Raw genomic sequence first — 23,299 nt, 5'->3', positions numbered from 1 at the left:
CATGTGTGTGTGTGTATGATCCGACCAAAATAAAGTGCGCCCAAGTGCTCGACGTCGACGTCCGCGCGTCGGTGCCGCCAATTGATAAAAGATAAAAATAAAGAGCGCGCATCGGCAAGAATTTTCCGTTTCTCGATCTCGATCGCATTTGCTTGTAAATTCTTGGCGAACACGCAGTCACAACGTTCCCAACTCGATTACATAAGGCAGAAAATGCAGAAAACGTTAAAAAAGGAGCTCAGCTTCTCCCTGGACACCCTGGAGCGGTATCGCGCCAAATATGGACGCAGTGCCTCATCGGACACAAATGGCAATGGAACACAGCTGGAATCGCACCCGGCACAGATCTCTGACATGGGCACGGCTACAGCTACGCGCACGGTCTCGCCTCCCCCCTCGCTATTCAAGCCCCAGTCCCCACCTAAGCTGACCAAGCTGCAGGAGCTGCAACAGAAGAAGGAGGCATATATGCGACAGCGCGAGCATGAGCGGGAAATGGAGCAGCTGCTGAAGGCAGCCGACAAAGCCAGCCGGCAAGACGCAGCCAGAGCCAACAATGCCAACAGCAGCAGTAACAGCACCACCGGCAACAGCACCACCACCAGCACCAGTACCACCACCACCAGCACCACCTCCTCGACATCCACCTTAGCCAAGACCAGCGCGTCCTCCACGACCACAGCCTCGGCCCAGCAGTCGAGCAAAACAGCTGCTGGCTACAGCAACTGGAATAACAACCACACAACACTCAGCTCGCAGCCTTGGTGCGCGATCAGTGATCTTATGTACTTCTGTGACAAATACGAGTTCAAGACTCTGAGTACACGGGACCTGAAGACCCATCAGGAGATTGTGGCGGAGGTGCGTGCCCTGCTCTCCGGCAAGGCACCGTTCGATCAGCGCACTCGCTTCCCCGGCAACATTCACGATCCGGAGAATCTGTGGGTTTGCATTGGACGCTGCGCGAGTGTCGAATATCATTTGCAGCGCATCATCAGCGTCTTCCGGAAACCCCTCAATCAGCTGACGCCGGACAAGCAGCGAACGGTGCGTCAGAACTTTCACCTGGCCGTCAGTGAACTGCGTCTGGACATATCGGCGCGCATTAGCGAGGTGCGACTGTACGATAGGTTGGTATTCGAGCGGGAGTTTCGACTGGAATGGCAAGACGAGGTCTAGTCTAGAGGATCTACAGAAGGTTAGATGTGTCTTCAATTGATTAACAATTTATTCAAAATTTTCAATTTCAAATTTTGCTCATTTTTGGGTGCTAAAAATGTCACAAAAATACACGCAAGCATATAAGGAATACATATTTATACATACAACTATATAATACGAGCCTTAATACAGGACCTAGCATTAACAAGTGCTTGCATATTGCTTGGTGTAACTAAATATATAAATCATTTAGATATACATCTTTATATACAAAATTGGTATAATATCGAAAAATAAAGCACTGTGGAAACTTTTACATTATGAAACTTTGCGAAACGGATACGATATATATGTATCTACATCAATAATTGGTATAAAATCGAAATGAAAGCACTTGGTGGGCTATAAGAAACTATTATGAAACATTGCTTTGTGCTCTTTCTTATGTCTAGCGGAAGATTTAAAGAATATCGAATATATAACTTTGAGTTAGATTTACGTTTGCGCCTCGGCAACTTGTGGGCTGACTTCAGTGGGTGGTTAACAACTTTGTGGTAACAACAATGCTTTAACAGTCTAGCAAAACTTTAACTTCATTTTACTCGTCTTTGGAACATTTCTGATAGTTAGGGAAATGCGAGGAGCTCGGCGCACTAGATGATCCCCGATCTTATAGGTGTTTTCGCAGAGATTATAATTGCAAATGCGATCGCATAGCGTGTCCTCGTTGATCTCACTAATGGCATGCATATAATCGCTATAGAGCGTATCCTTTAAGATCAGCAAGCTGCGCGGCTCCAGTAACAGCTTGAAGACTACCACGCCGTCGTTGGCCTCGCCCGTAGTCTCGCGCTTGGTGAACTCCAGAACGGTGTGTGCCCCACATGAAATGGTCGATATGATTGGGTAGAAGAGCGGTCCGTCGGTGTGTGGAAGAATGCCCTGACCAGGCAGGTATTCATTGACTAGTACATGGTTGGCTTTCTGGGATTCGAAGATTCCCAAATTGTTGACTTTGTCCACATAGCTCTGCAGCCATTCAGGTATCTCCTCGGCTATCATGCCGTTCGGATGAGGAATGCCGCCATAGTTAACGAGCCGTCGATTAAGTAGTTGCGTCCACCGAGGCTTCGGTGTTCTCTCTATATGACTTAGTATGGAACTCTCCTGATCGGATGTAATAAAATTTGGAATGTACATGACGGTTGGTGGGCACTGCAATTAATGTTTTACTAGTAGTTAACGCATAGGGAAGCTTTAAGTCAAGTCTTTCCTACCTTTCGCACCTCGAAGTCTGTGAAATCCATATCTACGCGCTAAATTACTAAACTAAGTTGCAAGTATTGCAAATCAATATTTTTGTACCATCGCACCGGTCAATTGGCCTTGTGAATGCGATTTTGTTCACAGCTGACTACAAATTGTGGCGGCTTATCGATAAATATCCAATACAACTTTGCCAGTGCGATAATTTGCATTTAACAAAAAATTCAAGCAATTGTAAATCTATATATGATGTGCACATTATTCGAGCTGAATATTTGTGTATTCGTATTTAAAATTTGTTCCAATTTATTTATGCATGCAATGCACACTAACGCACAAATGCGCAACTCAACGAATAATTGCAGCCCTGGTTTCAGTGTTGCTCCACTACTCAGCAGTGCTAAAGCTATGGGCTGCTTTTCGACCATTTTGAGGAATTGTTCCCGCGTTTTTTTTGCTTGAAACTCGCTCAGCTGCGCGTAGATTGCAATACAGAATTAAAGCCATTCATAGATGTCCTCGCCAGATGCAAAAGTGGATATACCAGCAGCTAAGAAAATGAAGATCGACAATAAGTGCGTTTTGCGTTTTGCTAAGCTTACAGAGCATGCCTTGGCGCCCCAGCGTGGATCCGCACGAGCTGCCGGCTATGATTTACGCAGCGCTTACGATGTTGTGGTGCCAGCGCGTGGCAAAGCTGTGGTCAAAACGGATCTGCAGGTGCAGGTGCCGGAAGGCTCTTACGGTCGCGTAGCACCGCGCTCCGGGCTGGCCGTAAAGAACTTTATCGATGTGGGCGCCGGTGTTGTGGATGAGGATTATCGTGGAAATTTAGGTGTTGTCCTCTTCAATCACTCGGACACGGACTTCGAGGTGAAGCATGGCGACCGCATTGCCCAGTTCATATGCGAACGCATCTTCTATCCGGAATTAGAGGAAGTAAACAAACTGGAGGATACTGAACGTGGAGAGGCAGGATTTGGCTCCACGGGCGTTAAGGAACTGCCTGCCGCTAAGCAGAAGAATGAAAAAAACAAAGCGCCACTGGGCGAAAACGAAGCGACGCCCATTGCCACATAGAGGCAACATGATAAGCCAGCCAAAATAGTTACAATAAGATCCATATACATACATTCAGGCTAATATCTAATTTTTATTAATCATAGTTCACCACCATCATACAACATTATTTTGAAATAAAACACTCTCTTTAAAATGAAAAGATTATGAAACCATCAGAGCGAGTCGTGTTTTTATAATTCGCTGTATGGTTTAGTTGCATTATTTATCGAATATTAAAGCTCCCTTTTTGGAGGCTCTTCATACATATACATATATACGGCTGCTAAGATATGAGGAATATTGCTATTGCTTCATTCTGCATTTAATTCAGTTTAAAGTCTATAGCAATTTAAACATTCACCTACAAATGTTCGCAATGTTTAAATTAGGCTTAGCTTTGCTCAGATTAGAGCTAAGAATGGTTTTGGATACCCATTTAATTCATCTCAGACATTTTATATTGACCAATTCATCATCTCCTCTACCAACACATACATATCTGAGAAGATATCTCTTGATATAAACCGAGCATAACTGAACATTTGCTAGAATTGATGAGCCTCCTCCATACCTAAGTTTCGCCGTGTAGCAGCCGAGTATTTAACTGTCTGATCTGAAGTGGAAACTATATAGCATTGTAATGATACAGTTAGCTAAATCATGTGGTATCCAAGTGTGAATATGCCGGCTCGATTCGCCGTTGCGGTTGGGTCAAGCAGCAGGGGCGAGCAATGCCCTGTGCCAGTTCGGCCAGAGGCAGCGAGTTATGACCGACTGCAGACACAGTTGGCGTGCGTGCCACGAGTGCATTCGAGGTGCATATGCGGATTTCTTGCAGCGATTAAATTCAATGACTCCAATTTGTAATTAGACGTTGAAGTGAGGCTCGAATTGCAGTTGAAGACGTTGGCGTTGCCGTAGCTGCAGTCGGAGCTTGAGCCGCAGCTAGAGCTCTCCAGCTGCGTGCTTTTAATTGGTTGGGCAGTGCATCCTTGGTTGGCTTTTGGCGCAACGGTTACGCTTGACCCCCAAGCTGGAGGTCAGAGTGAGGGAGACACAGCTACAAAGAGAGAGAGAGCGAGAAAGCGAGAGGGATATAGAAAAGCGGTTGTTTTGCTTTGTATTTTTTTGTTTGTTTATAATTTATTTGCCGTGTGAAAAATAGCTAAGTATTTGTTTTAATATACAATATATACTCAAATATATAAGCATGTATATATTTAGATGTATAAATTTAATAAAAATAAATCAATTGTTTGCTTGCCTAAATGTAAACATAAACTTTAAGTAGACCGACGCTTAGTCAGTTGCTTATGTATGTATATACATATATATTTTTATATATTCATTTATAAGATATGTATATCTAATATAGTATAATTAAATAAACAATATATACAATGTATTTCTTGTTGTTGTTTTTTGTTTGTTGTTTGTCTTCAAGTCTTGGAGCTCTTAAATTAATGCTGAATTTTGAATTCCAATGTGCAATGGCCGCAAAAAATCAATAAAAAAAGAATAAATGTAGACAACAAATATATTAGGGAGCTTATTTTTGTTGATTTAACAAATATTTAAAATATTGTATAATATAAATATATAAAATAAATAGCCTTTTCTTTGCTAAAAAAAAATGTTTAAGGAAATTGGGAAATTTTTAATTTGAAATTTGATTTAGTTTAAGTTCTCGGCTGAATGTTTTTAAATAATTTTATAATAATTACTGACTAGCAGTTAATGAAGAAAATAAAATAAAATATAGTTATGTATACAAAATAAAAGTCAAATAAATTACAAATATAAAAAATGTCGTGCAACATTAAGTACATTGAATATTGTTTAATAGAAAAACTCATTAAAATTGACTAAATTGCTTCATTGAATATAATTGAAAGTTAGTGTATATCATAACATTATATATTATAATTTACTCTTAACTTTTCTTTTTCTCTCATGCAAATGGAAGACTTTTGCGATTCTTGCTGTGGTCTTAAAAAGTTTTCAACTTTAGCTATGCCTAACTCAAGTTGTATATAATATTCTATATGTAATATTTTAATATTATTTATTTTAATATTAATTATGTTTTTGTTTTTTCCGTTTTCATTTGAAAGCTCATTTGGTACACCATTTGCAGTTGAAATGCAATTTATTTTAGCATTTATATATATATTCTTGTATTTATATAAACTTTAGATTATTTTTAATTTAATTATTTTAATTTCGATTTGTGACAGAGGAAAACTAGCTGGCAGCATCATTGTTGCTATCGGCGGCATCAAAGCTACAGCGCAACATTGCTGCCGCAACAATGTTGCTGCTGCTAGGCCCATTGCAGCTATCGGGCATGTTGTTATTGCTGCTGTTGCTGTTGTTGCTGCTGCTGTTGCTGCTGTTGCTGCTACTGTTGGACAAACTGCTGCAACTAGTTACAACATTTGTTGTTGTAGCTGTTGCAGTTGCTGTTGTTGTCGTTGCTCCCGATGCGCCTGTTGCTGCTGCTGCTCCTGTTGCTGCTGGTGTCCCGCCCGTTTGCAATGCCAGCATCTGTTGCGCCTGCGCAACGCACGCAACACACGGACAGGGCCCGCCCAATTTCTTCGCCAATATGGAGCGCAGCTTCAGCGCTGGACCCAGCTTCATGCCCAGCGAGCTAACCAAATGTTCTTCGGTTAGCAGCGGCAAGCCCGTGCCATCGATGCTCTGCTCACGAAAGTGCTGCAAGCGGGAAGACAGAGATAGGGAGAGAGAGAGAGAGAGCAAAGAATTAGTTGGAAGCTTATAAAATTTATGCAGGCAACATGCAGGGCGTATGCCTGTGTGAGTGTGTGTATGTGTGTGTGTGATTAATGCGCTGCTTTTAAAATTGTTAATGAAAAACGATTTTTAGCTGCTGCTGGTGCTGGTGCTGCCCCCGGTGAAGATCGAGCGCAGTAGCATTTTCATATTTGCAGCGCACGACGCCAACAGCGATTGAAAGTGGGCAGCAAAGTTGCAAGTCGCGAGTCGCAAGTCGCAAGTTGGAAGCAAGCTGCTGCCTGCCCCTCCACATGAGATTTCTATTATAGATTGGCCCTGATTGAATTCCATGGCCGTGGCCGTGGCCGAGGCCGAGGCCGCTGTGGCAGCCGCAACCTGTTTGCCACACAGCTGCCACAGCGTCGGGAGCTGCGAGCTGCCGACTGCCAAGCGAACTGCCACTGTGCAGCAAGCGGAAAACCAACGCCCGCTCCTTCCGCTGCTGCCCTCCCTCTACATGCTGAAACAAATATGTGCAACGTGCCCTAAACAAAGTTCAGACCCAAATCTCATTTAAGTTTTCTGGCTTAATCAATTATAGAGAGTATGAACAGCGCGAGAGGAGACGACTTCACAGAGGCTTAGTCAAGTGGGTTTAGGGTAATCCGGTTGAGTTGTATATTTACTGGCACTCTTTCTCTTCTAGTGGCCATTGAGAGAGCGAGCACGCATTTCCTTGTTCAGGTATTCCCCAGTGGGGCACTCCCGATAAGGGAACTCTTATTGTTGTTATTAAATCAATATTGCTCTATTAAGAAAGATGTCGCTTGCTAATCTCGCGTCTCTCCCACGTCAAAGAAGAATAGTCCAAATAAATTACGTCCAAATTTCCTTCATATATAAGAAATGAATATAAATATTCATGAATAACTCGTGAAGAGCATTCATTTTTGTGCAGTGATCGTTTTATGGGCGCAGCGTTTCACGGTGATTTCGAGATGGCGCTGTGGAGGACTCAGATCGAAATCGATTGGCGGCCCGACAATGCGATTCGATGCACTGAACGGCCGTCATCTATATATAAGAGAGAAAACAGGGCGGCTGCTGTTTAGAGTCTATTTGGGATCATGAGGACCCGGCTGAGCATTCGCATACTGGCCCTGGGACTGCTGCTCTGGCAACTGCAGGCCACCGCGGTGCGGGCCCAGAAGTACTACATGAATTTTGCGTTCAACAACAACAATCCCAACGATGGATCGAGCGGGGCGGAAGTCACGCCATCTGGCAGCCATAGCGGGCAGACCAGTCCTGATCCGGGCAGTGGTGAAAACGGTGGTGCCGGTGGCAGCACTGACAATAATAGCGGCAATACCGCCAATACTGACGGTGGTGACAATAGTGGCAGCGGTACTGGCGGTGGCGGCGGTGGCGGGAGTGGCGGCGGTGGCGGCGAAGGATCCAATCAAGGTGTGGATGGTGATAATGGCAGCGGTAATAATTCTGGCAAAGAAAAGAGTAAAGAGGATGGACAACGATTCATGGATGAAGATGACGACGACAGTGATAGCCACGATACGCCGGATCGACGCGCCAAACTGCAGCAGGCGGCAGAAAATCAAAACAGGCCGGCCAACGATCACAGCCATCACAGCAGCTATGAGATCAGCATCGATGATAGCTTCGGCGGCCGATATGTTCGCTCCATATACGAGAGCTCTGAGAGTCATGGCCACTCAGGCAGCAATCCGCGCTCGGGATCTCAGCAAAATAAAGCGGATAGTTCCGGCAGCAATTTAAAGGAGACGGGAGGTAAAGACAGGTTGTATAATGACGACGACTACGAGGAATTCATCGAGCACTAGGGCTTACTGGTCTAGGTAATCACTCGCACTGGCGTTCCCTCTCTCTCTCTCTCTCTCTGTGTTCCTCTCCCTGTCGCCCTCCCTTCTCCTTTATGTTGCCTGCATTTGTTTTCTAACGTTGCTCTTTCATGCAGATCCTCAAACGGAAATCCACAGCCCAATGACTTTACAATTAATGAATTTTCGCCCATTAAAAATTGTATAATTAATAAAGGAATTGTCTTAAAATTACTGTGTTTTCACTTAACAGTTAAATCAAACCCGAAATCAACTCTACATCCTTCAGCTGAGCGTAGGTCAATGGAATTTTGGACAGCGTAGCTGTGATATATTAAAAAAGATGCTGATAGAGCTAATTGAAATCGTATTTACAGACTTTTCAGCTTAGATTTGACTAGAGTTAGGGTGCAATCATCTAAGGAAGTATTCAAGTGATATTCACAATATTTTTACCTCAAATAAATATTTATTACAAATATTAAATTAAATAGAAACAAGACTTTTGTATTCGGAGTCTTGAGAAGTTTATCGATTGATTTTAACTAGCAAATGCAATTCATGTGTTGCTACTGTGCCTTGGAATCATTCGACAAGTGGACCATCGACATCGATGCCAAGGCTCTGGGTCATCATGACCGTTAAAGTTCCAATGACGAGCAATACAAATTGATTTAAGTTTTATGGGCTGTGAGCAGCTGGCCCACAATGATGATTAGATATCATAATCAGCGCAGGGTAAATATCATTGGTTGCGGTCAGGAGGCGAGCCTATAAAGAGAACCCACGGCTGAGGCGTGTCCACCAGTATCGACTTGGTGGTCATCAGTAGTAGCAATGTTGCTCTGTTGCTGGTGGACAGCTTTGCTGCCCTTGGCGGTGCTGGGTCAAACGTACTATATTAATTTCGTATTTAACAACTATCGGACTGCAACTGACAATTCAAGCGAAGAAAATGTAATTAGATTAATGAACCTCACCAACAGCACGCAAAGCGGTTCAAACCCATACGTATCTGACCAATCAGACAGTCATGAATCAGAAAGTGGTAGTGACACTACTGGTGAAGGTATTATATAGCTGAACGGTGATATCAACAATATCAATACCAATGCATATCCATAGAAAATTTGCATCATCAAACCGACAAGATAGCAACAAGTACTACAGACGCAACCACGACAACTGATGAAACTATTGGAACAGGCACTACTGAAACAGGCAAAAATGAGACAGGTATGGATGGAACAGGTGGAACATGATGAAGCACGCAATAATGGCATAGACACTGATTAAACAGGCAATACTGGAACAAATACTGGTGGAACAGGCAATGGTACTAGCATTGGTGGACTAGGCAATGGTACAGACAATGGAGGAGCAAGCACCGCTAGTACAAACACCGTTCCAACAAAAACACCTATTGGTGGACTAGGCAATGGTACTAGCATTGGTGGACCAGGCAACGGTACTAGCATTGGTGGACCAAGCAATGGTACTAGCATTGGTGGACCTGGCAATGGTACAGACAATGGAGGAGCAAGCACTGCTAGTACAAACACCGTACCAACAACAACAGCTATTGGTGGACTAGGCAATGGTACTAGCATTGGTGTATCAGGAAATGGTACTAGCATTGGTGGATCAGGCAATGGTACAGACAATGGAGGAACAAGCACTGCTAGTACAAAAACCGTTCCAACAACAACAGCTATTGGTGGACCAGGCAATGGAGGAACAAGCACTGCTAGTACAAACACCGTTCCAACAACAACAGCTATTGGTGGACCAGGCAATGGTACTAGCATTGGTGGACCAGGCAATGGTACTAGCATTGGTGGACCAGGCAATGGTACTAGTATTGGTGGACCTGGCAATGGTACAGACAATGGAGGAGCAAGCACTGCTAGTACAAACACCGTACCAACAACAACAGCTATTGGTGGACCAGGCAATGGTACTAGCATTGGTGGACTAGGCAATGGTACTAGCATTGGTGGAACAGGCAATGGTACTAGCATTGGTGGACTAGGCAATGGTACTAGCATTGGTGGAACAGGCAATGGTACTAGCATTGGTGGACCAGACAATGGTACTAGTATTGGCGGACCTGGAAATGGTACAGACAATGGAGGAGCAAGCACTGCTAGTACAAACACCGTTCCAACAACAACACCTATTGGTGGACTAGGCAATGGTACTAGCATTGGTGGACTAGGCAATGGTACTAGCATTGGTGGACTAGGCAATGGTACTAGCATTGGTGGACTAGGCAATGGTACTAGCATTGGTGGAACAGGCAATGGTACTAGCATTGGTGGACCAGGCAATGGTACTGACAATGGAGGAGCAAGCACTGCTAGTACAAACACCGTTCCAACAACAAAACCTATTGGTGGACTAGGCAATGGTACTAGCATTGGTACAGACAATGGAGGAGCAAGCACTGCTAGTACAAACACCGTTCCAACAACAACATCTATTGGTGGACTAGGCAATGGTACTAGCATTGGTGGACCAGGCAATGGTACTAGCATTGGTGGACCAGGCAATGGTACTAGCATTGGTGGACCAGGAAATGGTGGAGCAAGCACAGCTAGTACAAACACCGTTCCAACAACAACACCTATTGGTGGACTAGGCAATGGTACTAGCATTGGTACAGACAATGGAGGAGCAAGCACTGCTAGTACAAACACCGTTCCAACAACAACATCTATTGGTGGACTAGGCAATGGTACTAGCATTGGTGGACCAGGCAATGGTACTAGCATTGGTGGACCAGGCAATGGTACTAGCATTGGTGGACCAGGAAATGGTGGAGCAAGCACAGCTAGTACAAACACTGTTCCAACAACAACACCTATTGGTGGACTAGGCAATGGTACTGACATTGGTGGACCTGGCAATGGTACTGACAATGGAGGAGCAAGCACTGCTAGTACAAACACCGTTCCAACAACAAAACCTATTGGTGGACTAGGCAATGGTACTAGCATTGGTGGACTAGGCAATGGTACTAGCATTGGTGGAACAGGCAATGGTACTAGTATTGGTGGACCTGGCAATGGTACAGACAATGGAGGAGCAAGCACTGCTAGTACAAACACCGTACCAACAACAACAGTTATTGGTGGAGCAGGCAATGGTACTAGCATTGGTGGACTTGGCAATAGTACAGACAATGGAGGAACAAGTAGTGCTAGTACAAATACCGTTCCAACAACAGCTATTGGCGGACCAGGCAATGGTACTAGCATTGGTGGACCTGGCAATGGTACAGACAATGGAGGAGCAAGCACTGCTAGTACAAACACCGTTCCAACAACAACTCCTATTGGTGGACCAGGCAATGGTACTAGCATTGGTGGACTAGGCAATGGTACTAGCATTGGTGGAACAGGCAATGGTACTAGCATTGGTGGACCAGGCAATGGTACTAGTATTGGCGGACCTGGCAATGGTACAGACAATGGAGGAGCAAGCACTGCTAGTACAAACACCGTTCCAACAACAACACCTATTGGTGGACTAGGCAATGGTACTAGCATTGGTGGACTAGGCAATGGTACTAGCATTGGTGGACTAGGCAATGGTACTAGCATTGGTGGACTAGGCAATGGTACTAGCATTGGTGGAACAGGCAATGGTACTAGCATTGGTGGACCAGGCAATGGTACTAGTATTGGTGGACCTGACAATGGTACAGACAATGGAGGAGCAAGCACTGCTAGTACAAACACCGTTCCAACAACAACACCTATTGGTGGACTAGGCAATGGTACTAGCATTGGTGGACTAGGCAATGGTACTAGCATTGGTGGACCAGGCAATGGTACTAGCATTGGTGGACCAGGCAATGGTACTAGTATTGGTAGACCTGGCAATGGTACAGACAATGGAGGAGCAAGCACTGCTAGTACAAACACCGTACCAACAACAACAGCTATTGGTGGAGCAGGCAATGGTACTAGCATTGGTGGACTTGGCAATAGTACAGACAATGGAGGAACAAGTAGTGCTAGTACAAATACCGTTCCAACAACAACAGCTATTGGCGGACCAGGCAATGGTACTAGCATTGGTGGACCTGGCAATGGTACAGACAATGGAGGAGCAAGCACTGCTAGTACAAGCACCGTTCCAACAACAACAGCTATTGGTGGACCAGGCAATGGAGGAACAAGCACTGCTAGTACAAACACCGTTCCAACAACAACAGCTATTGGTGGACCAGGCAATGGTACTAGCATTGGTGGACCAGGCAATGGTACAGACAATGGAGGAACAAGCACTGCTAGTACAAAAACCGTTCCAACAACAACAGCTATTGGTGGACCAGGCAATGGAGGAACAAGCACTGCTAGTACAAACACCGTTCCAACAACAAGAGCTATTGGTGGACAAGGCAATGGTACTAGCATTGGTGGACCAGGCAATGGTACTAGCATTGGTGGACCAGGCAATGGTACTAGCATTGGTGGACCAGGCAATGGTACTAGCATTGGTGGACCAGGCAATGGTACTAGCATTGGTGGACCAGGCAATGGTACAGACAATGGAGGAACAAGCACTGCTAGTACAAAAACCGTTCCAACAACAACAGCTATTGGTGGACCAGGCAATGGAGGAACAAGCACTGCTAGTACAAACACCGTTCCAACAACAACAGCTATTGGTGGACCAGGCAATGGTAGTAGCATTGGTGGACCAGGCAATGGTACAGACAATGGAGGAACAAGCACTGCTAGTACAAAAACCGTTCCAACAACAACAGCTATTGGTGGACCAGGCAATGGAGGAACAAGCACTGCTAGTACAAACACCGTTCCAACAACAACACCTATTGGTGGACCAGGCAATGGTAGTAGCATTGGTGGACCAGGCAATGGTACAGACAATGGAGGAACAAGCACTGCTAGTACAAAAACCGTTCCAACAACAACAGCTATTGGTGGACCAGGCAATGGAGGAACAAGCACTGCTAGTACAAACACCGTTCCAACAACAAGAGCTATTGGTGGACAAGGCAATGGTACTAGCATTGGTGGACCAGGCAATGGTACTAGCATTGGTGGACTAGGCAATGGTACTAGCATTGGTGGACCAGGCAATGGTACTAGCATTGGTGGACCAGGCAATGGTACTAGCATTGGTGGACCAGGCAATGGTACTAGCATTGGTGGACTAGGCAATGGTACTAGTATTGGTGGACCTGGCAATGGTACAGACAATGGAGGAGCAAGCACTGCTAGTACAAACACCGTTCCAACAACAACACCTATTGGTGGACTAGGCAATGGTACTAGCATTGGTGGACTAGGCAATGGTACTAGCATTGGTGGACCAGGCAATGGTACTAGCATTGGTGGACCAGGCAATGGTACTAGCATTGGTGGACCAGGCAATGGTACAGACAATGGAGGAACAAGCACTGCTAGTACAAAAACCGTTCCAACAACAACAGCTATTGGTGGACCAGGCAATGGAGGAACAAGCACTGCTAGTACAAACACCGTTCCAACAACAACAGCTATTGGTGGACCAGGCAATGGTACAGACAATGGAGGAACAAGCACTGCTAGTACAAAAACCTTTCCAACAACAACAACCGTTCCAACGACAACAACCATCGATTGGTTAAGTGCAACGCCGCATTTACCCAACTTTTTCGAATATCCGGAAGCTGAATGTAATGAGGATATGGGATTACATGAGGTGTTTGGAATTACACTTGGTCGAGATCACGGGCTGCCCGCTAAAGTTTTGTGTCAATTCAACAATAGCTGGGGCGGTCCTTGGTTGCTGATGTATCGAGTGGAGCTGCCAGTTCGGGTGCACTTTAGGCATTGGATATTTGGCTATCTCACCGATGACTACAAAGACTTGAACATAAATTATTTGTCCTTGGCTCATATAATGAATAAGATGCGCTTGGCTATGCTAATCATAGGGCAGAATAACAACAAACAGTTGGTTTATAATTTATACGATGATGTTGTCATATCGAGTTTCAATGATCTGTTCATGCTGCGCAAGGCTCACCTTGTCGAGTCGAACACAACAGATTTGCTATACCTTTCAGTAGGTGAAGTGATTCAACTGGATGCGGGCAGGAATCGTTCGTGTCCCTTTCGTGTGGTGGGCGCCTGGTGGGGTAACCAGATAGAAAGGGATGTGGATACCTATTGGTAAGACTTAAGTTCCAACAACAAAATTGCTATTTGCCTATTAATTTTTAATTTTCAATTTGTTTAGTGTTTTTCCCGTGGAGCGGGATGTGAAGAAGCCCGGCTATGTTGCCTTTTTTATCAAGCCCAATCCTTTCAAGGTCAACAATACAGCTTTTTACCAGACAGAAATAACGACGCGCCGTCCTTGGGCCGCAACCATAGATTTGGAACTGATGCAACAAGCAAACAATAAGAAAGAGGTTTATGAAGAACTGCTTAACGATAAGTTCTGGAAAAATAAGGTGAAAGTTAGAAAAGAGATAAAGCGACGTGAAAGAATTAAAGAGCAGTTCGAAGAGGAGCGACGAAGAGAAGATCAAGCTGGTACAATGACCAAAACCTAGCACCACTCAACAGCAACTTTTAGCTTTACCTTTAAAAAAAAAAAAAAAAAAAAAAACTGAAAATCAAATTATTTTAGACGAAAAATAGAAAATCTCAAGACTCAATATAATTATAAAATCTAGATTAGTAAGTGATAAAATCTAAAATTACTTTTTATAAAAAAAAAAAAAAAAAAAAAAATTTGGAAAAAAAATTGTTATAGTTACGAATTAGTTATTTTAAGAGGGACTATCAAATACTCGATCAAAATCGAAAGCAAAAGTCATTCACGCTTTGTAAATTAATATTAGAACTAAATTTGTTTGTCTAGCCGACGAAATTAACTTTCAGATAAAATATGAATAGAAATAAAATAAAATTTAATATACAATAAAATTGTGAATACAAAATATGTTCTTCTAAAGCTATATAGAATTTTTATATATATTTGACTTCAATTTTGTTTTATTTTGCATTGGATGTCAGATTCCATATACACACTGTAACTTAAACATAAACTGCAGCTCTAGTCATTACACCCTACTAGAACCTGGCCCACTAATACAGGTAACTGGTCTATTGAATAAATAGGTCAATATTCATCAGTGTTTTGTTTAAAAGTATTTTCAGTTTATTTCGAATAAATTGAAATAGTACAAATCATTTTAAATCTATATTTAGTATGGGGAGAGCGAATTCGATTCGAGATGAATTCGGCTTACAATTTCAGCTCTAAATGAATTCTCAGTTCCGAGAGTAGAAAATGTATCTGAACTACTTGCTAACTAGAACTATCTAAAATGGAGGTAGATAAAAGAAGCTTCAAGGTATACAATACCGGAAATGGTGGCTTTTTGTATGACTTGGATGTAGACTTAGCACTCGAGTCTTGCTTGTCATAATAAGAACAGCAACAAGAACAATAACAATAACATCGGGCATTGATTTTGTGTCTTTGTGGTTAACAACAATACATATATATATACATATATATATATATATATTTTTTTTTTTTTTTTGCGTTCTAGATTCTGCTCTACCAATAATTGACAAGGCAGCGCCACAACAACAAGAATGGAACAACAGCAACAAATGCTGACTTTAACTAGCCGCCGACTTGACCATAACAATACCATCGAAAACAGATTTGAATGTGCGACTTGGTCTTGACTTTGAACTCCAATTCAAATTCCGACTCCGACAACAATTCCAACTCGAACTCGAACGTACTACCATTCCAATTGGAGGCCATGTGTGCAGTTGCAGTTGGCAGTTGGCAGTTGGCTGTCCAGCTTACCTGCACGCAATGTAATTGGACTCTCTTTCTCTGGCAATGGGGGCAATTTACAAACCAACAAAAATATGGAAATATGCAAATCATTTTGGAGCATCAAACAAAAGGCCAACGAAATGCAATTGTTAGCGTTAGAAATGAAGCGACTCAACCTACAGATACTATGGAAGTAATTGATGATCAATATAGGCAAAACTTTACTTGAAAAGAAAATAGATTTTAACTTGAGAATTGAATTTATTTAATTTTCTGGCTTATTTTGTTTTCATGCATGACTTACAATTTTTAAGCTATTCATAAAATAATTTTAAGAGAACTTAACCTCAAATACAAAGAATTTAAAGTTCAGCCAACTGTTGAATATTACATTTTTAAATATTGTATTTACTTTATTTTAAGCCAATTAATAATTATTCTTCATTTTTCAAATCGAACATTTAGATTAATAATGTAAATTTGTCTGAAATTCTAATTTTGTTGTGTGTCTGGTAAGATAAAATCAAATATCGACGATTAGTGTGTTTTATAATGAATTAAAACGTTTAACATTCGAAAGCTTTCAATCTTAACATAAAATGCTCATTCCAATAGTAAGAGACAAAGCAAAATGAAATCGATATTGGGCCAAAAATAGAATGGATGGATGAGTGTAAGAAATGCTAAACAAAAGGCAAATGAGTTGGAACTACTGAAGCTTCGATTAGGTTTATGACACAGGTTTTTATGATCCAAGCAAATCCCTAAACCTCGAACCGTGAATGCCTTCAACTTTGCATTAGATTATCACGCAGCCTACAACTTTTCAATCTGGTCAAGTTTATAGTTCAAGTTTTGACACTGACACAGCACGGAATGACAAAGCTTGTGAACTCTTGATTGGATTCGGTTCTTAAAGAAGTCGTAAATATTTTTGGTATCATCAAAATTTATGAGACAAGCATTTTATTTTTGTTTTTGTTTTTCCATTTAAATCTTTTATTTTTATTAAAAAATAGTTTTTGCCGCAGTTAATAGATCAATAAAAACAAGTTTTACCCAAATAATGACATTTTGTTGTGCAATATTTACATAGAATCGGAAAGCCCATAAGCCCCATAGAAATACTCAGAAGAGAGAAGATCTCAAATATATATAATATATGTTATAAATGAATGAATAGCCTGTCCGTGCCCAAGTCAAAAGTTGAGTTCAGATCCTGTTCATGCGTCAAATGTGAAACGTGCCTCTTCACAATTGGGGGACCCTTTTCATACAACCAAGCCGCAAAAGAGGCAGCAAAGTCAATCCAGTCGAGTATGGGCGACTGCATAATACGCGCTCACAGATGGGGTGTTCGGAGTTTAGCCTGAGTGACTGCCAATGCATCAGTCGTGGCTGAGCGACTGTGACAAGAGATTGGCTTACAAATGCTTCAAAGAGTTGACTTTGATTTGATCTCACTATGTGCATTAATGGAGTGCGAATATACTCGACCTCTTTCACTTAGTGAGCGAGCATAATAAAATACTAAAATATACACAAGGGCGCACTAATAAGCGGCTACAAAAGTGCTTCTGGCTGCTTCTGGTCATCGATTGCTGTCCCATTCACTCACTCACACACACTCACTCTCTCTCACTGTCTTTCTCTTATCCTCATGCTCTGTGGCAAGTGTGGTTGTTGCTGTTGAAATACATTTTAATTTGAGCGGAGCAGCACACACACACACACACACACACATACAATAACACGCACACACAATCAAAAATGAATTTCAAGCTGCAGTCCGGGCTCAATTGTATTTCTGCGCTCAATTTAGTTGTACGGATTTTGACCTGCTTAACCTTAAAGCCAGAGCCACAGCAACAACTTTAAATGTACCACCAACAGCAGCAGCAGCAGCGGCAGCAACAACAACATCAACAACAAGGGGCACAAGCGAAGACAACAATTTGAATTCTAAATTGAACAGCTTTTTGTGCTACCTATGCCCGGGAGCAGTCCAGCAGTCGAGGAACGTGGGCCGACCTGCTGCCAAGACAGCGGCCTGATGCTGTTGCTGCTGTCGTTGTTGTTGTTGTTGCTGCTGCTGCTGCTGCTGCTGCTGTGGCAATTGCGCCCAACTACCTACTCATTGTAATTCTTCATGTCTGGCCAAAAGCGACTCGACTGCGGCTTCGAGTTCGACCTGATTGCCGTCAGCAGCAGCCGCAGCAGCAACTGCCAGCCAAAGGTTGTTGATGGGCCACGGCAACTGTTGCTGTAGCTGTTGCTGCTGCTGCTGCTGCTGCTGTTGCTGTCCAGTTGGTTGTTGGCTCGATCTGCCCACCTAAAAAGTTGACTTGTTTGGCTACACTCCACTTGTGACTTTGGCTTTGATTTTGGGTAGCTACCAAGTACGAGTATTTAATGATTTTGTATTTTTTTACTTTGCCTCTGCTGCTGTTGTTGATGTTGTTGCTGCTGCTGCTGCTGCTGCCGCTGCCGTTGGTCTTTCTGACTGGGTGAGTGGCTGACTGGCTGACCGGAGCAACCAACAATTACGCTTAATGCCAACATCCTCTGCTGCGGTGGCTGTGGTTTGATCTTGTTACGCATTCAGGCAATACTAGGTGGGCTCCGCCAACCCCACTTACCTTTCCCGCATAAACACACACACACACACAACCAAGCAGCAGATTGTTGCAACAATAGCAACAACAGCAATTGCTTGGGCACGTGCACTAGCCAAAAGGTGTTGGAAATTGCTTGAGCTGCAGAATTTAGACCAAGTTAGTTTCGACTCTTGATTGATTCTAACAATCAGGCAACGCTTTGCGCTGCCTTAAACAAAAAGCGCGCCTATTCTATTAGATGGTTTGCTAAATTACACAAAACACCGCCCCAAAGACCCATCAAATTTTACTTCTCCTACTGGCCCGACTGTATGAATCGGCGTTGGCGTCTGAGTTGAAATTTTTGTCTGTATTTTATTTATTTTTTTTTTTTTTTTGTAATAAATACGATTTTTATACTCATATTCGCGAAAGTGAAGTTTTGAAGTTGAAGTTGAATTTTAAAGTTTTAATTATAAAGTCCAATTATAAAGTGTTAAATGATTTTTTCCTCTCTTCTAAAGTATCCTTTATATTCTCAGATTAAAGCGCTTTTTCAGCTGTGCGTCGAGCAGCATCATCCTCGATGGAGACGATCCAAAGAAACGCCGGATAGTATTCAGTTGCTCGAGGATGACATAATTTAAGATATACATATGTGTATGTGTATAAATAAATACATATTTAAATCAGCAAAAACTGTATACATTTGAAAATCAATAAACAATATTTGTCAATAAGTACTGGAAATTAATATTCAAATATCAACTGGTAAAATATGGTTTATACCAAATATAGTTGCATAACCTAGGGAGGCTGTTATTGTGGCCATTGGGGCCAAAGTTGAAATGTTATTTTAAAGAAACATTTTGTTATATATATGGTAACAGTACACTATTATTGTACGAACATTTTGCACCCTACTGCTCATTTCTGTGCGCCTGTTACTTCACCAAAATTCACGTTAAAAATTTGCTCTCAGCTGCAGCAACAGACGATCACTCCAGAGATATGATCAAATATATATATACACTATAATTAAATATATATATACTATTGGGGGTGTGACAAAAATGGGAAAATCGGCTGTGAATGAGTATTCTGCAGTCGGTATCGCTCGACTTCAACTTTCTTGCTTCTCTTGCTCTTCACAGCTACTGCCGCGAGCATAATGAAGTCGTGCTACAGTGGTTGGCTTTGCGATTCCAATTCGGAATTTTTGTAATATGATTCAGAATTATTTCATCGAGTAAAAATCGAATACATATATGTCACACATCGATCACAATAAAGCCAAGAATCGATTTTCCCATGATACAAGATATTTATGGTAATTTCTGCAATTAAATTTGATATTTCAATATGAATTCATGATATTTGACCCACTGTGCAATCAAGAACAGCCTTATAACTTGAGGTCAAAATATTAGCAAATTTGATGTGACCCAAGCAGACAGCCGCAAACAAAAGACGGCCAGCTGCAGCAACGAGAGGAGAGAGGGAGAAGTAACGTGGAGACCCTTGCAGAACCTTAAAGACCCTTGAAGACCCTCGACTATGGAGCGCTGTTAATTTTCATTGGCAGCAACCCGTTGGTGCTGGAGTTCGAGTCGAGTGGGGCACATAATCAGTTTATTTTAGCTTTTGTTTTTCCCCTTCCTCTTTTTATTTCTGATCCTAAAGAAGAGGCTAAAAGAGAAGCTGCAGCAGGAACAGCAGCAACAGCATCAGCAGAAAGTGCCCCGGGTTACACGCCAAAGATACAATTTTAGATTATATGCCCCAACTGTGCGCATGCGCATAATAATAATGCATGCAACGAGCTGCGAGCTGCGAGCTGCGAGCTCTGAACTGCAGCAACGTGTTGCAGGGGCAGCAGCAGCAACAGCAACAGCAGCCAATTGGCGAAGGCTCAACTCAACTCAGTTCAGCTCAGGCCGGCTTCCTGTTTGCTTTTTCCAGGGGGGCGCTGTGGCGCACACAAAAAAAGGCGTGCAAGTGGGTATAATCATCATCAGCTTTGATAACACACCACGAGCGACGTCGCTGTCGACGCTGACGCTGACGCCGCTGCCGACCTGCCTGGACTTGTGGCCCGGCACTGATTTCCTTTGGTTTTTTTTCTTCTCAAATCTGGCAACGCGGGTCCCCGAAGTCGAACTCGAACCATGATCTCTGCTGTTTGGCATTTGACTTACGGTCTCGGACTGCGCTTTCAATACCCTGCAAATGTAGGAGCTTGTAGGTTGGAGTATGCCGTTCATGGCTTATAGCAATGGACAAGGGGCTAAACAATTTATACGTTATCGTTATCGTCTAGCAGCAGCAGCCCATATATCGATTACTCTTATAAATTATGGGTGTTATGTGCATATATAAATTATATCTAGAATATCGATAAATATACGAATTTAGATATTTACCCCTATATCGATCGCATTATAATATAGGTATATGTTAAGATTGAAAAATTACTTTTATCACTATTCATCATTATTAAACTTATTTAGCCTAAGTAGAAATATGACCTTTATACTAACGGGTATCTCGTAGTCGGTTCTCCTTACCAACCCAATTGGTTATTGTGATTGTTTTTGCTTCCAGTCATGGACTGCTGCTGCTGCTGCTGTTGGTTGGTATCAACTCTTACTCACTCATTCCCTCTGCATCTGTCGGTCTCTCTCTTTCTTTCTCTCTTTCTCTATCTATCTTGTATTATATAGCTGCTAGACTTTGGTTTCTGTTGCTATTGCCATTGCTGGCCTGTCAGTTAGATGGCAGCTCGATGCGCCGTGTGGCCACCTCTTAACCTTCGCTGCATATAACCTCTGCACCAGCATGCGGCAACTGCAACTTGTATGGCCTGCAGCAGCAGCAGCAGCATCAGCAGCAGCAACAGTTGCGGTTGCAGCAGCAGCAATGTTGCAGCAACATACTCGCCGTCGATTGCAATCATTGCTTTCGTGCTGTGATTTTTGCCCCAAAGTTCTCAAGTTCTTCAATGTAGGTGATTGTTCTAACTGCGCTCCCTGGCCATGGCCAACATCATCAAACAGACGACATCATTATCGTGCAACAATATCAAAGCGAGGAAAAAACAACAACAACTGCGAAGAGGGGGCAAAAAGTAACAGCAAGCAATTGCTTGTCGTTGCAATTTTTAGTAGGCGGGCTGCCAGCAGCAACCAGGACCACGAGGACGACGACGAGTTGCCAATATATTGAAATATGGCGGTAAGCGGGCAATTTAAATGTTGCTCCTCCCGCCCCTACACGGAATGTGGTTTTAAGTAATTCATGGATTAATGGCTGGCATATTGCTGCCCCTTCCCGCTTCCATTGCCGCTGCTGCTGCTCGATCTTTCAGTCAGTGACTGACGGAGAGTGAATGGTGGTCGTGTCTGTGTGGCTGGCTGCTGGCTGCTGCCTTGGCCGTGGCCGTGGCAAGAGTAGGAGTTGCATGTTTAGCACGTGCCTCACTGGCCTCTTGTTGTTGCTGTCGGCTATAGTTGTTGGCTGTTGTTGTTGCTGATGCTGTCGTCTCGTGTGCGGTAGTTTTGTTGCTGTTGACTGAGCTGTAGCTGATAATGCGTTGACCGCCAACGCCGCAACAGCAACACAAGCAACGCGAGCAACGCAGCAACTAGCAACTAGCAACAACAACAACAACCCAGAGCAACTCGCATAGATCGTTACACGTTTATAATCATTAGGCCACAAAGTTTTGCTGCTCGCCACGAATTTCCTTTGGGGCTATGAAAGTTCAGTGCACAGACACTCGTACCGTTAGTCAGTCGCAGCATGTTAGGAACGGAACCTTGCGGCGCTATAGCCATAACACTTACACGAGTTTTGATCGCCTCAGATCGGTCAAGCAAAAGGAAAGTGCAAATATTTCTCTGGGTGCAAGTGCAGGTACTCTTTGTTGCCTTCTCTCTTGTCTTCCGTTTTATCTTGCAATCAATAAAATTAAATTTCTTGTATCATATGCACCTTCTATCTAATCAAAATCTATTGATATTGCTGACAATCGCTAGCGATATATGTGATTATATAGAAGAGGTAGGCCAAAGAGCTTTTGAAATTAGCTTCAGTTGGGAGTGGCAGACTATAAGATACCCCGACTTTAGTATTTTTCTTGTTTTATATGGGGCATACGGATGGACAGACAGAAAGACGCACAGAGCCCTTCGCCGTGCTTAAGAAAATGTATATTTAATGGGATCTTTCCATTTTGGGTTTATGAAGTTTGTTACGTAAATAATATTGTGCAGGGCTATATCTATAGATATACGTATATTTAAACCTAAATATCTAAAATCTCATTTTATTTCTTTTCAGTATAATAAGATACAGCCTCAGCAGCTCGAAATAGAAATCCAAATTAAAACTGCTTCGAGATTGGAAACAAAAAACCTGTAAGATCTGAGACGCCGTCAGTATTAACATTTGATCTTTATTATGTCATTAACTATTGAGCTGTGAGCAACAAAAGCGACGAGTCATACTATTCAAGTGCTGTAACCAATTCTTAATAACTAAGAGCGAGGGGGAGAGACAGCGAGAGCGAGAGAAACAATGAATGAAAAACCTTTTCGAAACGGCAGAAAGAAAATGCAGCCGAGTTGAGTCATTTCCCTCAACCACTTCCTGCTAAGGCCCAACTCATATGCAACAATTTGCTGGGGCTCAAATTGAATTTTAATGCAACTTTCCAAATCAATTGAATGGGCCAAAATCGAGCTAGCCAAGCAGAGGAAGGGAGGGAGATAGGATAGGATAGAGAGA

General features: G+C 42.8%; 6 protein-coding genes across 13 annotated transcripts in view; 4 read left to right on the top strand and 2 right to left on the bottom strand.

The window, feature by feature from the left end:
• Window positions 1-112: 112 nt before the first annotated feature.
• LOC108612004 (uncharacterized) lies at window positions 113-1,477 on the top strand. Its single transcript, XM_018004875.2, has one exon. The coding sequence runs from the start codon at window positions 214-216 to the stop codon at window positions 1,177-1,179; it is 966 nt and encodes a 321-aa protein (XP_017860364.1). The 5' UTR covers window positions 113-213; the 3' UTR covers window positions 1,180-1,477.
• Window positions 1,211-2,597, bottom strand: LOC108612005 (putative RNA/DNA demethylase ALKBH6). The gene is made up of 2 exons (XM_018004876.2): window positions 2,439-2,597; window positions 1,211-2,376 (listed from the first exon to the last, which is right to left on the bottom strand). Exons 1-2 carry the CDS (start codon window positions 2,466-2,468, stop codon window positions 1,738-1,740), a joined length of 669 nt encoding a protein of 222 aa, XP_017860365.1. The 5' UTR covers window positions 2,469-2,597; the 3' UTR covers window positions 1,211-1,737.
• A 210-nt stretch (window positions 2,598-2,807) lies between these two features.
• On the top strand, window positions 2,808-3,667 carry dUTPase (Deoxyuridine triphosphatase). Its single transcript, XM_018001431.2, has one exon. It carries the CDS (start codon window positions 2,941-2,943, stop codon window positions 3,505-3,507), a length of 567 nt encoding a protein of 188 aa, XP_017856920.1. The 5' UTR covers window positions 2,808-2,940; the 3' UTR covers window positions 3,508-3,667.
• Samuel (SAM-motif ubiquitously expressed punctatedly localized protein) overlaps window positions 2,855-23,299 on the bottom strand; it is a 74,100-nt gene continuing 53,655 nt past the window's right edge. For all 8 annotated transcript variants that reach the window (XM_018004255.2, XM_018004256.2, XM_089465578.1 and 5 more), the window contains one exon: window positions 2,855-6,207. In XM_018004255.2, the coding sequence (XP_017859744.2) occupies window positions 5,734-6,207 (474 nt within the window). In that variant the 3' untranslated portion in view covers window positions 2,855-5,733. The remainder of the gene's footprint in view (window positions 6,208-23,299) is intronic.
• Acp32CD (Accessory gland protein 32CD) lies at window positions 7,328-8,318 on the top strand. Its single transcript, XM_018004263.2, has 2 exons — window positions 7,328-8,105; window positions 8,225-8,318. The coding sequence occupies exon 1, from the start codon at window positions 7,356-7,358 to the stop codon at window positions 8,088-8,090; it is 735 nt and encodes a 244-aa protein (XP_017859752.1). The 5' UTR covers window positions 7,328-7,355; the 3' UTR covers window positions 8,091-8,105; window positions 8,225-8,318.
• On the top strand, window positions 8,846-14,738 carry LOC149269564 (uncharacterized). Its single transcript, XM_089465576.1, has 4 exons — window positions 8,846-9,156; window positions 9,213-9,323; window positions 9,388-14,278; window positions 14,346-14,738. The coding sequence occupies exons 1-4, from the start codon at window positions 8,925-8,927 to the stop codon at window positions 14,662-14,664; spliced, it is 5,553 nt and encodes a 1,850-aa protein (XP_089321702.1). The 5' UTR covers window positions 8,846-8,924; the 3' UTR covers window positions 14,665-14,738.

This window comes from Drosophila arizonae, chromosome 3 (assembly GCF_054131065.1).
Source record: "Drosophila arizonae isolate 15081-1271.41 chromosome 3, UAZ_ARI_1.0, whole genome shotgun sequence".
NCBI lineage: Eukaryota > Metazoa > Arthropoda > Insecta > Diptera > Drosophilidae > Drosophila > Drosophila arizonae.
The sequence above is the reverse complement of the archived record's forward strand: the minus strand, read 5'-3'. Positions and strand labels throughout refer to the sequence as shown.